Consider the following 13,497-nt stretch of genomic DNA (forward strand, 5'->3'; position numbering starts at 1 on the left):
GCTTTAGGCTGGCTACACAATTCACGTAAAATAAATAAACACGAGCAAAATAGCCCTGCTTTTCCTTCCGGTGCCGCAGCCGACATCTTGCTACTCTGCCATATTGATTCACGGTGGTCCCACCAGAGGCCGCCACAGCGAAATGAAAAAGGCGGATTCTCACCCCTGTTTTCCTTCACCTAAGGTTTCTGAACCCATTCCGCAGCCGAGCAGTAAATAACTGTGGGAATATTGTGCTCCCTTGCAGGACACTATTTGTATAGACAACTTGCAAGTTTGTTGAAGCAGTTGTGTAGTTCCGTGCATGCATGATAAATATTTTTGAAGAGCGGAACCTATCACTAGTATAGACCATTCCAACGAGGGCGCCGCCATCTTGCTCCTTGCATGCGCAGCGCCCTCTCATAGCTGGCCGATTCGCTGGCTTGTGCGTTTGTTCCGCGGCACATGGACGCCAGCTGCGGATCGGTGAATGTTACGTTGTAGCGCGTTGTAGGTTCTTTTCCGTAATGTGTTCGGACTAAATCTGGCCTTTCGGAAGCCGTAAATTCTGAAATATATCGCTTGATGCCAACATCTAAGAAACGTAGATTTCGCTGCGACATAGTATTGTTATTTTCTTTAAAAATGTTCAGAACAGCAATTTATGAAACCAAATTTGGTTTTTTGTGAATATCAATTTCATGACAATTCTTACTCACTGTTTATTGGCCGATGTCAGACTCAACCGTGTCGGATAGAACAATAATTTTAAGTTTGTTTTGAAAATGAGCATGTATACTTTATTCGGTCGAAAAGAGATAAACAAAAATTTAAGGGAGTCAAAAATCTCTGTACTACGGATGCTGAATAAAAACCCGCAATCAATGCCTTACTCATTTCATACCAACGTAACCCGAGAGCACGAGGCAAAAACATCTTGGACGTACCTATTTTTTTTGCTTTCAACCAGTTAACGGTCACATAGTCAGCTGAAATAGTAATGAAAATGAATGGTACACTGTATGGTAAATCTCCACAATGTATCCGTGCAAGATCACAAGTTATAGTAGTGTGTACCCCATTCTGAATTAGTGTGAATAAGATCCGCCAGAACGTCCTCAGCGTATTGCCTTTCTCAGTTTTTTTTATAAATAGTTTCTGACTTTCGCCTGTCATTTCTGTTGTTTGAACCAAACACTCGTTAAGTGTAATGTACACTTCTTATTTGTGGTTGTTCCCATACAAGATGAATTCGGTAGAAATGCTACACAAGCGACGTACCAAACCTAGGGAGTCAGTGCATAATTTCTCTCAACGATAGCCGCGTTCTTATGAACTGTGTTCTTTAAAAAAGCGCAAGTACCAACGTCGGGAAACACCAGTCATATTATCAACACTCATGAGACCACTTTTTATGCGCAATAATACGGCAATTACCGCAACAACCACAAGATATGCCTTGTTAATTGCAAGGACGAACACCTTACGGCACCTTAGAATTCTAAAGAATTTGTGTATTTCAAGGCCAATGACGAGCGTTCGCGGAAATGTACTTACACAGGGAGAACACGTGGAGCTTACGAAAGCACTGCCAACGGAACCATTTATTCTGCACAGGTGGCGCTGTTATGGGAGTAGAAGCTGAGAGCGACATGTCCACTGGTGCAACAGATACTCCGGAGTTCCAGCCTCCTGCGCAAAATCTTACACTTATGACTGGAAGGCGTGACTCTGCGGGTTGCACCATCATACACTTGAAACTCTACAGGGTATGCACGTAGAAATTGTGTATTTTTCTCTTTGGCTGATATGATGTTGGTGTTATATGTGTGAACTTTTATATTGCAACGTCTGGCTCTAAAAAAAGGTTTATTTACGTTGTCTTCCAGAGTAGAATTCACCATTCATGTAATCACTTCTATACAGCAAAACGAAGTTTAATAATCTATTCATCATGTGCGCTTTCTCACAAACACAATTTGTGGAACCGAATAAATATGCAGGGTTTTCTAATATACAAAGTGCGCGCGTTCAATGAAGGCGTTAGTCAAGATTCGTAACAAGTCAATCTCCCGCCTGCAAACTGATAACTTTTGTTGTGTCAGATAACGCAATGCTTTGTTGTTATTTTGAAATATTTTAGCAAATCAACTATAGAGAGTCCGTGTGGAGCGAGTACTGTAATTTCTCACCCCCCTTTCTTCCTGTGTCTGTGTGTACGTGTTCGCGTGTGCGTGCCTGCGTGTGTGCGTGTGCGTGCGTACGTGCGTGCGCTCGCTCGCGTGGGTGCATGGGAGTGGACACTGCAATCATGATTCCCCATTGCACCGAAGATGTTCATGCAGGTTGTCGAAAAGGTGTATTTCAATGGTTCACTAACATTAAAATAAAGAAAAATATTCCAAAGCACCTAAGCACTCCTTCACACGTAGTCAGTGTACCGGCATTGCTATTCGATTGCCTATAGGATATGGGATATTTGCTCTATTCTTTCGCTACCCTCTCAAGCCCCACTTCGGGGCAAGACTGCAGTGGTCTGCCCCGTCCCGCAGTTTCTGTTAAGCTCCGTCCTTCAGTTAATCCGCGTGTAAGTTAGCGGGCTCGTTTTATAAACATATAAAAGGAAATGCACATAGTGGCGGAAAGTTATCACTATTTGTTGGAACTGCTATAGGTCACTAGTGAGATTGTGATCTCTTGCTATAGTGATTCATTTTTTACTTTTGTACAGAGTTTTCCATGATACAAAACGCTTTCTGCCTTGCATTTTTCAACAAAAAGTGAAATTGCGTGTATACACATTTATTGGTTTGATTGTGTAAATGAAGAACAAAATTGCTGAACAATTCAGATAAATAGAGCATGTAAAATATATTAAAAATGAACTAACAAAAACGACAATGTATCTCCAAAGCAAACACAAACACATAAAAATAACCAGAAAAATACGTGCTATGCCTTGTTTCGTGTTTACACAAAAATGCAAATTCGCAGAGTTAACGCATCGTTGCTATATTACGTGAATGGAGTACGTCTTCAGAAGGCGTTAAAAATGAGAGTTTTTATAAATAAAGAATCAATAAAGAATAAAAGAAAAGAACTAATAAAAGCTGAAGCAATAAATGAATAAATCTGTTTTGGCGATTCACGGCTTTTGTGGCGGAGTCGAGAGGGAGGGAACGTATTAAAAGGGAGTGAGATGGTCATCACTTCAGTCTGCTGAGGACTGCCTCAAAAGAAATAGCAAATGCTTTACGTAATCACACTTCTCTCGGGCACGATAAGCGAAAATGAAAAGAACAAAATTTACCTAAAATGCAGGAAAATTACAAAGAATGCAAGCAATTAGTGCCCTTCCACTCTGGGGAGAAGGGAGACGTAGACCGTGGACTCAGCCAACGGAGTACACGAAACAAAACCCGTTTCTTTATGATGGAACAACGGAAAGTTAACGGGACGAGAGGAGGACACAACACGAGCGTTGAAATTTAAAACGAAGCTTGGAAGAACTGCATCCGTACTCTACCGGACAAAAATGGGGATATTCGTTTTCCTCCCTCGTTTAGGCAGCTTGCTGTCTGTCTAACACACCAACCCAAACCACTAGATCATGTATAACCACGAAGCAGCCTAGGTGCCATAGGGCGCGAAGTATCCAGGGGTAGAATTCGGAGCTTTCTCCATGTAATGTCCATTTCAAGGTGCTCGTTTAAAGCACGCCCTCATTGGGTGAAATTAGAGGGCAGATTGCGACACAGAACATCTATTGGACAAAGGCCACGTAAGTGCAACTCCGTCTTGACTCAAACGGTGCGGAATGGACATTTTCGAAATGCACAGGCAGGAATACCGCACCAGGAACAAATCTCGCACCACTACAACAGTAATTTTTTTGAGGAGGGCACGAAGCCTAGCAGTGTTTTCCAGCGCCCTCCCTTTTTACCTCTATTACCGGCTCCCCCTTTATGGCATAAACTGGCAACCGGTTATGAACGCGTGCTTAGGCGCGAAATGCACCGGTGAAAATGTCACACGGAAAGCAATTTTAGATGAGAAACTGAGGGCTAACGTTGGGGTTCCAAGCGGGAAATTTCCTCTACATCGGGACATTATTTGTATGTGCCACAGGAGAAGGAATTTGGTGTGGCAAGGGTGGCGACTAAACGTTTGCAGGAAGCGCCTTTCAGCCGTTTTAACGCCCACTCTCACTTCTGTTGGTTTTTCGCACTAACCTGGTAACGGCGCTACCGCAGTTATCAGTTGATTGCGCAACCTGCGAAAAAGAACTCTGTGGTGGCGGGAGAATACCTGCTGTAAAAGGGGGCTGCGAGGTCATGTGGAGGTGCATAGAAGCCGCACCGAGTAAAGCGGCTTCACCATAATAAAAACTGGAGGGAAGGGGGTGAGACATATACTGGTTCCCAGTTTCAAAGACCAACCGTCTAACCTGATGCATTTGCGCAAAAATGATAATTGGTGGATGTGATATATAAAGCGGTTATAATTGTGCAAGTAGAGATAGAGGCCATTTTGTAACAAATACAAAACAAAAGTAATGCGAGTGCAATTGACGATATAAAAAGTCTCTCATACGGTCTGACTAAACGCGATACAGAGAATGATAAACCAAAGACCAGAAAATAGGAGAAGCGCAAGAAAAGGTGCGCATCAACCTGGTAGTTTTTTGCATTTGCACAGACGTAATATTTCAATAAATACCCTATTAACACCGATTCTAGTCTAAATAGAGAATAATGCAAACGTACAGTAATCCCTCGTGATAACAAACTCGCTTTACTCGAAATATCGCTTTTTTGAAATTTCTTCTGATCCCAACCCAAAAAGATGCATTTTAGGCCTCATTACTGGAAGCACACGAAGAGCTGGACCCGCTTAGAGCGAAGTGGCGAGCGGAGGCATAGCGGAGCGGCGGCGATACGGCGGCGAGTCAGGCGGTCAACATGGCGGGTTAACAAGCTGGTCTTTCCCCTGCGATTTTTTCGAGCCAAACAAGCTCGATTCGCGCCATCCGTCTTTAGACAAACGCTCAAAATGCGTGGTAGGGTCATTGAATTTGTTTCTACACATTGGTAAATAGTGTGGGCTTGACGATGCCCGAACACCTACACTTAAAGCGTAGAATTAGCAGTGTCGTCGAGCGCGGGGCGCCGCAAATCTCTTGTTCAACAAAATTCACGCCGCCACATTTCGCGAAAAATTTGCCAAGTGATCATGCAAAACCTCTCAGTATTCATGCTTGCGCGCTGTACCCACGATGAGCGGTCAATCATTGTTTTTTGAGTTCAACAAAAACAACCTTGGACCCTGAGCCACGTAATTTGCGACGCTTACCGGCGCGAAACTCGTAGCTTTGCGTTACGCCCCCCCCCTCCCCACACCCACCCACCTTCTATAAAAGTGGCCACTGCCTTCTCCTCCTCATTCGCGTAGCCTTCTGAAAGGCGTTGGAACGCCAGTCACTGGTTGGTCAAATTGGAGAAGGCCTTGCTAGCGCCCTGCAACAACATGAAACAGCCAAAGCTCAGAGCTTTTTTTTGCAGCTGACCAAAATCTTTCTCCACTGATTACATTGTGCTTTGATTTCGCCTAGTTGTAGCGCAATAAAAATTTCACTACTTTAGCTTCGCTCGAGCAGTCTCTTGTATCGAAATACCGCTTATAACAAAATTTTTCTCCGTCCCGCTGACTTCGTTTTAACAAGGAATTACTGTATACGAAAATAGACAGACAGAATAACTTTAATTGGCAAAGCCAGGACATAAAAAATGTGTGACACGTCTCGTATAAACTGCAATCACGTGGTGAACAAAAGGTTATAAACAACCACGCAGCAAAACTGCAACTACATAAAAAAAAAATTCCAGAAAAGCCCCAATGACATACCACGGAGCATTAGCGCGGCAATACATAACTGAGGGAGTCAAACAAATTTATCCTTGCAACATCGTAAACGAAGAAAATGGCGAAAACCAGAAAACAAAACTTGTACAAACAAAGGAAAAGGAAATTCACTCTCTTTAGGCAAACACTCGCTTACGCAAAATAAATGGACAAAAAGCAGAGCAATTTGGTTGGTTATGGTAAAATAAGGCTATATTAAACTCGGAACGAACACATACGCATTGCTATACAACACTCTTCTCAGTTATATGCATGCGAAGTTCGGTAAATGGGCTTCCATAGCCCTACACATACTCTACATCGGGGAACCGGCTTTCTTATCCACCTACCTGCCGCATGTGTAATTTCATAGCATTGTCTAATTATCCCTATTTACCTTAATCATTATTTCTAACGGAACTTTAACGGAACTTTCTATATCTCTAGCCCATAAATATATATGGAAAGCACAACCCATTTTTTTTAATATCTATTAACCAGTCTTGAAGCCATGGTTAGCGAAATGTTATAGATACAAGCCCGCCTCGTCTTCTGAATGCCATACGTTGGATTTGAAGGCCCAATTTGCCAATTTTCTTCGGATTTTATTAAACCACTTTGCTGATCGAGCTGTCCTCACAAAATTTGAAGTCACTCCAAGTTGTCTCTAACATGTCTACTTGTTGACCCACAGGTTATTTTCTTTGCCACTAGTGCGCCATGTTCGGGCCGACGCCAGATTTTCTCGAAACTGGTGAAATAATTTGGTCGCTGTTATAAAACCCGAATGTGATTACATGCCGCCACACGAATTTAAGAGCCTCTGTTTTGCGTTTCAAATATTGGTGCGGCACGGCGCATGCAAACGTTTGCGCCCATTTAATCGCTTCCGATACGCCGTAGCCTGTACAGGTGTCAATCTGTTTTTGCAGCAGTGTCCCAATTACGCTGCAGTTTCTAAACGGCGCTGGCTAGCGCTCCCAGATTTAAAAGCATGTTATAAAAACGATAACATAGAAGTAATTCCGGTTAACTTACAAGGCATAATAAAATATGCACAAACAGAAATATTACAAATGGTCATATAAGGCACAAGACAACAAAAAATTCTTGAGTATTTTAATTGTCGACGTACGTACTGGAAAAAGTGCCCCACCACGTGCGAAACCGAACGCCCCCGTTTGCCAAAAATGCGGCCTGACGCCACAGCGTCGTTACCAGTATATTAAAGCAACGCTTTCTACCTTTACCGTCCAAAGTTTCTTTCGCTGCGTGCGGGAATATAAATTCCCGACGCCGGGGAGGGGGCGGCAGGGGTGGGGGGCGTGGAGGCGCAGGGTTTCACGTACGGAACACACTGCAGATGGCGTGACGAATTTACCCAGCGTCCCCTGCGCAAAGGTGCAGCTCAAGGGCAGGCACGTCGCCGGTACGGATTGGTCGTCTGCTTTAGCGGCAGTGTTTTTGGGCTATTTTGGCGCAGCTTCGCGTCCATTGCGCGCTTTCTTCGCACGGCTTGATTAACGTGTTCGACAGCACCTCCTGTGTAAACCGGACCACACAGAATTAAGTCATCGTACGGCAAAAATACGTTGAGGATTGGACCCGCCGCGGTGCCTCCGTGGATAAGGCATTGCGCTGCTGAGCCCGAAGTCACGTATTCGATTCCCTGCCCCGGCGGAAGATTTTCTGAAGGCGGCGAAAAGCAAACACGCCCAAGTGTACGATTTTCGGCGCACGTTAAAGATCCCCATGAGGTCAAAATTAATCCGTAGCCCTCCACTACGGCACACCTCGTAACCTGCGTTGAGTCGGCGCTTTAACCCTACAATCAGTCAATCAACGTTGAGGATTGGTTTGAGGGTCCGGAAAACAAAATGTACAAACCACATTGAGGCATCCGGCCGCTAGAGAAAAGCTACCTTTTGCGCACTGCTTGCCACGAGTGGTACTCCGTTTTCTAAATTGATAAATACCAATTCGGTTATGTTTTACCAGGAATTACAATAGGCGGAAGGAGCAACGGCTCCTGATAAATAGCGTTAATAAAAGTTCCCTCAGCTTTCTCGCTATTCTCAAACTTACTTAAACAACTGGTGTAAATAGGTATAAAGGAGAACCACTAACCTCACATTCCGAATTGTTTCGGTGTCTACGCTTGTGTCGCTCGGTGGTGTAGCCCCGAGGTAGCACATTATGATGACTAGGTTCCGCTGTGTCACGCTTCGAACGACGCTCCTCTTCTTTGTTCTCGTTCTGCCAACGCTCGGCCGTGGCCGACGCTGCTGCGTTTGGGACGCCACCCCCGTGAAGTCCAAGCAACGGCTGGCAGAAACACTTGTTTCATTCTTTGTAGAGCCACGTGTCTGATTTCATGTGAAATCGCATGGACAATTGTAGGGGGTGTCGTTTAAAGCTTTGTATTCCAACTACTTTCACAGCGTGGATTAGAGCCATTTTTTATTGATAGAAAGAGGTGAAAGTAATTGTATGAAAAATCAGGTCCAGCTCTCTCCGCGTGCTCGGGTAGTTCGGCCCGCAAGAGAACAACAAACGCTTCCGCGACATTCTAATGCCATGAAAACCGGTGGGCGAGTAGGCAGGAAGAGACCCTAATTGGCACCGCGGAATCAAGGCCAGGAATTGCCCTGATTTCACCTCATTCCGAAGGCCTCTTCCTCGAAAGCCACACAGCGCCCGAGAACTTCTTACGGCCATCTAATCATGCAGCTTCGCCTCCCCCTTTTCCAAGGAGGAGCTACGACACCACCTCGAATATCTGAGAGAAGCTACAAGAAGAGGCGTAATTGAAATGGAGTTCATTCACTGGTGCAAATTGTGGGTACACCTACCGTCGAGATTCGGTTGCATGGGTGCGTTGTTAGCAGCAATGACGAGGTAGGGAATTCCCTTCACGAGTGGATACAGGAGAACATTGACTAGGACGCCACCTACACCGCAACACTGAGTACGACAAAAAACCGACGGAGACAGTCGTTGCTGGTTTTTTCCTCACACCCGCCACCATTTCTTCTCAAATCGCAGCGCCAACCGTTACTGCACCGTCATCCTGCCTGGTGCATATGCTTACAGCGCATCCTCACACCCGCCACCATTTCTTCTCAAATCGCAGCGCCAACCGTTACTGCACCGTCATCCTGCCTGGTGCATATGCTTACAGCGCATGGCGTATATTCTGGTTAATATAACGTGCTGTTGGGCTAGTTGGTACATACTGAATGGGAGGCTTAGCGCAAAAAAGACAAGGACAGTGGCAAACGTGACAGGCGCTACTGTCACGTTTGCCACCGTCCTTGTGTTTTTTGCGCTAAGCCTCCCATTCTGGTGAATATGTTTAGAGAGGGAAATAGCGTCCATAAAACTATCAGAATTAACAACCCTCACACGAGTGGCTGCATTCAACTCTCTCATGGAACTCTCTGCGACATGCTATTTATCTATACTAAGCTGCATAACTTTAAAACTGGAATCGCATGCTATATGTCTTCACCTCCGCTCTTGATACGCGTATTCAGCGAACCACCAGATACTCGCTTTTCGTGCTGGATTTCCGCAATTCTTCCTACATTCGTCATTGAAATCGCTTTCGTATCCGCGTCCATTTCTTCTGCCTTCCCGTTATCTCGCCAGCTGATTGCTCGGCTGATGAACTTACACCACAAAATCAGCATCCGTGATGAAGCCACCCAGCAAGAAAGAAAAATCCTGCGCTGTGGACGCCAAAGCAATCACTCTGGCTATGCCTTTCTGATGCCTTCCGATTTTCCGATGCCTTTTCATAAACCCAACATCCACCGTTAACTGTCAAGTGTTTCTAGAGGTTGCGTACATCGACAGTCTTAGATGTGGAACCGACAACACCGATGTTTCTCGCAGAAAGCATTACTCCAGGTTAACTGGTTGATGTGCGGGACCCCGAGGAAAGTGTTTTTGTGACGTCAGATGGAATGGCGAATTTCAAGTATTACCTTTTTGGGCTGTGCTCCGCCGCGACCATTTTTCAAAGGCTGATGGACACCTTGCTGTCAGGCGTAGATTGGCAAACGTGCTTGTCGTGTGTCTGGACGACCTGATCGTAATTTCGGCCCATTTCCAATAACACCTCGAGCGCCTGACGTCGGTCACAGAGGCGATACGATTCACCAAACGTAGTCTGAAAACCAATAATTGTCATTTTCAGCTCGGGCAACTGCTGTCCATTGGCCAAGTAATCAGCAGCGCTGGAGTTGGTCCCCGATACTGGGAACGTTGAAGCGGTTTCCGAATTCTCCACGCCATCCAACTAGACAGCCATTACACTTATGTTTTGGGCCTATGTTCATATTACCGGGATCTATTGAGAAGATTGTCCACATAGCATTTCCTCTTCCCCCTGTTGTGCGAGATCATGTGCGGTCACTCTGGACTAAACAGAAACTGAGGGCAATCGGCAAGCCCCTGAAATAGCTGCAAAAGACACCCGCCGTCACCAATTTCAACACAAACACCGGGACCCTTCCTACACCGAAGCCAGTAACGTTGATCTCGGAGCACTTCCCTTGCAACGGCAAGATGGTGCCAAAATGATGATAGCCTGCACACGCGGAACATATTCACCTTTAAAGGGCTCTTCCTCGGCAACTGAAAGGGAGTGGTAGCCGTCGTGTTTGAGTGCTAAAATGCGACCATCACTCACTTTGCTAGCTGTTGAGTCCCAAGGACCTGACTTGACGCCTAGCACGGTGGGGCGAAGAATACGACGTCCCCTTAGTGTAAAAGTCCGCCCAAGAGCACGCCCATGCCGGCTGCCTCTCGCGGGCACCAGCTGTGCCTTCCTTCGGCGGAGAATGGGTGTGACGACGACGACTCATTTGTTCGCGTGTTGAACCTATCCCGTGCGTCGGAACGGCAAAAACTAGACACGGTGCGGCGGCCACTGATTTATTTCTTTAAAAGACGCCCCAAAATCATGCCGAGGCGGTTTTTCGAGGGAGTTTATCCTTATGTCTCCGTTCTGGAGTCATATACGAGAACCTTTCACCGTGTGGATGAAGCTAACTGCTTATTGTACCCTAAGGAGTCCAAAACAACTTTTCAGATACTTCCCATGACGATCCGTCTAAAAAAAACCTCGGATATACGCGTAAACGCGCTACGGTCCATTAGGCATGCTACTAGATCATGCTTTCTGTAGCTTGACAAATTCCACAAAACTGATTTAAAACGTTTCAAGAAGAATTGCTAAACACTACAAACCGAGAGGACAAAAAGGAAGAGGTTCAAGACAAGTGCTGCCTCACAACTAGTGGTTTATTGGAATACGGGTTGTCATGTAATACACGCACAAGATAGCACAGAAGCTTAGCAATGTCGGATGCCACTGCGATGTACAAGTCGTTTTCTCTGTAAAGAATTAAACACGCAGGCTATGTTCGTTGACGAACACGAGAAACGCCGACAAGCAGCCAGCGTTTACATCCCCTGTGCTAAACACACGCGTGCTTGTGTGTCTTGTAAAATAGCTGTCGCTTACCGCATACCGCTGCATTAAAAATGCGCACCCGGCTTCAGAAGTTTCCGGGAGGAGATGTCGCAAAGCGAGGTCAATTTGTCCGGAGTCTGGTCTGCAATCTCCTGCCATGCCTATGGTGATCTTTACTTAGCACGGAACATGAAATACTGAGCCTTCATTGTGCAGAGAAATGGGCTTCGACTTTTGAAATCGCGTCCCGGAAATTTGACGTGTGTGTACGTCGTGCACGCGAGGGCAATTTAAATTCACACCCAAGAGAGAACCTTGGGGCGATAAACATACCGTATTGCCGTCCCTTCCATATCTTTCGCTTCTTCGTCACATGGCGCCAATTTTGTCAGACAACCGACTGCCACACGCCACAGCTTGCAAGGGACGAGATTTTTGTGCGCTTATGTGCACGCGTTCTGAGCATGTGCAGTCACATTCGGGTGAGACGCGGCAATTACTATTATGAAAATTTTGTGTTTAAAAATTGCACTTTAGTAAATTTTACAAAGCGAGTGCACAGCCCCTCAAAGCTCCCGATCCCGACTTTACACTTCAAGTGTGTATGCGGAACGCCGCCCGTATTGTCTGTCGCGTCAGCGGCTTTCAATTGGGGAACAGCCGGGAAGATTTCGGACTGGGTTAAGTTCTTCTATATAGCTCTCACTGAAAACTACGGGTTGCGAGATCAACCGCCATTTTGTAATCCATATTCGTAATGCAAAGTCACTCGTCGGGCAGTGCAGGAGCTGCACGGCCGCGGATCAGCCGCCATGGGGGGTGTAGAACCGCGAGCGTCGGGGCTCCTTCTTTCGCGTTCAATATTCATACAACCCAATCCGCATTTTATAGTCAATTCATTACATCAAGCTTTGTTAATTACATAAATATTTGTTTTTATTTTTGTTTTTAAATATGACTGGTGTAAAACGCGACGATGCGCCAAGTCAAAGCGCGAACGAATTAACGCGGAGCTTTCGCAAAAAAATATTTGTATTAGCTTTCTTAAGCAACGTTAGCTCCGGCAGTCGACCTACACTTTACAAGAAATAGAACTCTATAGCAAGTACGTATTTCGTTCCACGCAACCCGGCACCCAAGATGTCAATTCTCACCTTTGAACGCGTCCTTTGCATAGATGAGTGTCGCCACCAATGCGCAAAAGTCCCTTCAGTCGTCGTTGGACATCTTAGAATTATTTTCTGTGTACTTTGCTTTTCATGCAGCCAGGCGCGCAACACTGCATGATTCCGCTACGCAAACGCACATAAAGTAAACGGCATCACACACAAAAGAAGGGCCCATCTCCCCGCGAGGGGGACTCGAGTAAATGCGTCGCATAGGGGGTGGGTGTATTGCGTTAACGTTTAGTGTTTGGGTAGTTGGTGGTAGTGAATGCGTTGTATGAGCAACTTCTTGACGTAGTTTGAATAAGTCAAGGATATAAGGCGCGTTCGTAGCCTTTCATTCTGTGTCGGTTTTGTGGCGCAGTGGGAAGAGCGCCATGTACCTCGCGTTCCGCCCACAGGTAGTGAATGCGTTGTATCAGCAGCTTCTTGACGTAGTTTGAATGAGTCAAGGATATAAGGCGCGTTCGTAGCCTTCCATTCTGTGTCGGCTTTGTGGCGCAGCGGGTAGAGCACCGTGTACCTTGCGTTCCGCCCGCAGGGTCGTGGGATCGAAAGCAGGCGCCGGTAAGTATTATTTTTTTATGTAGTGTAGGGGGAGGGGTGCGGACCTGTTGTTGAGAGCGAGGAGGGTAGCGTGATGCGGGAGAGGAGGAGTGGGGGAGAGGGCGCACCTGGAACGGCTGTTGCGGACGCCGAGGCACGCCGACAACGCGGGGTTACATCGTGAGTTAAAGAAATGCTCTGCATTTAAAAGTTAGACGCGCACAAAAACACGCCGCATGGAATTGCACGCCGGACTCCTATGCTGTTCCTGAATCGGGCGCTGGGCATCCGCGTGTGCAGCACAGCCGCCCAAGCTTGGCGGAGCTCCGCCAGCACCAGCAGTGGTTCTGCAAGGCTTTATAGTAGCGAAGCGACGTGATCACGGTGGCAAGTGGAAAGTGACCGCACAAATCTTATGCG

The 13,497-nt window shown here is 46.1% G+C and overlaps 1 protein-coding gene across 2 annotated transcripts in view; it reads left to right on the plus strand.

The window, feature by feature from the left end:
* Positions 1-13,497, plus strand: part of LOC144169204 (uncharacterized) — a 215,640-nt gene that overhangs the window by 36,941 nt on the left and 165,202 nt on the right. For both annotated transcript variants that reach the window (XM_077698246.1, XM_077698247.1), the window contains one exon: positions 1,600-1,751. In XM_077698246.1, coding sequence (XP_077554372.1) covers positions 1,600-1,751 — 152 coding nt within the window. The remainder of the gene's footprint in view (positions 1-1,599; positions 1,752-13,497) is intronic.

This window comes from Haemaphysalis longicornis, unplaced genomic scaffold (genome assembly GCF_048455015.1).
Source record: "Haemaphysalis longicornis isolate Haplotype H1 unplaced genomic scaffold, Haemaphysalis longicornis Haplotype H1 scaffold_2, whole genome shotgun sequence".
Classification (NCBI taxonomy): domain Eukaryota; kingdom Metazoa; phylum Arthropoda; class Arachnida; order Ixodida; family Ixodidae; genus Haemaphysalis; species Haemaphysalis longicornis.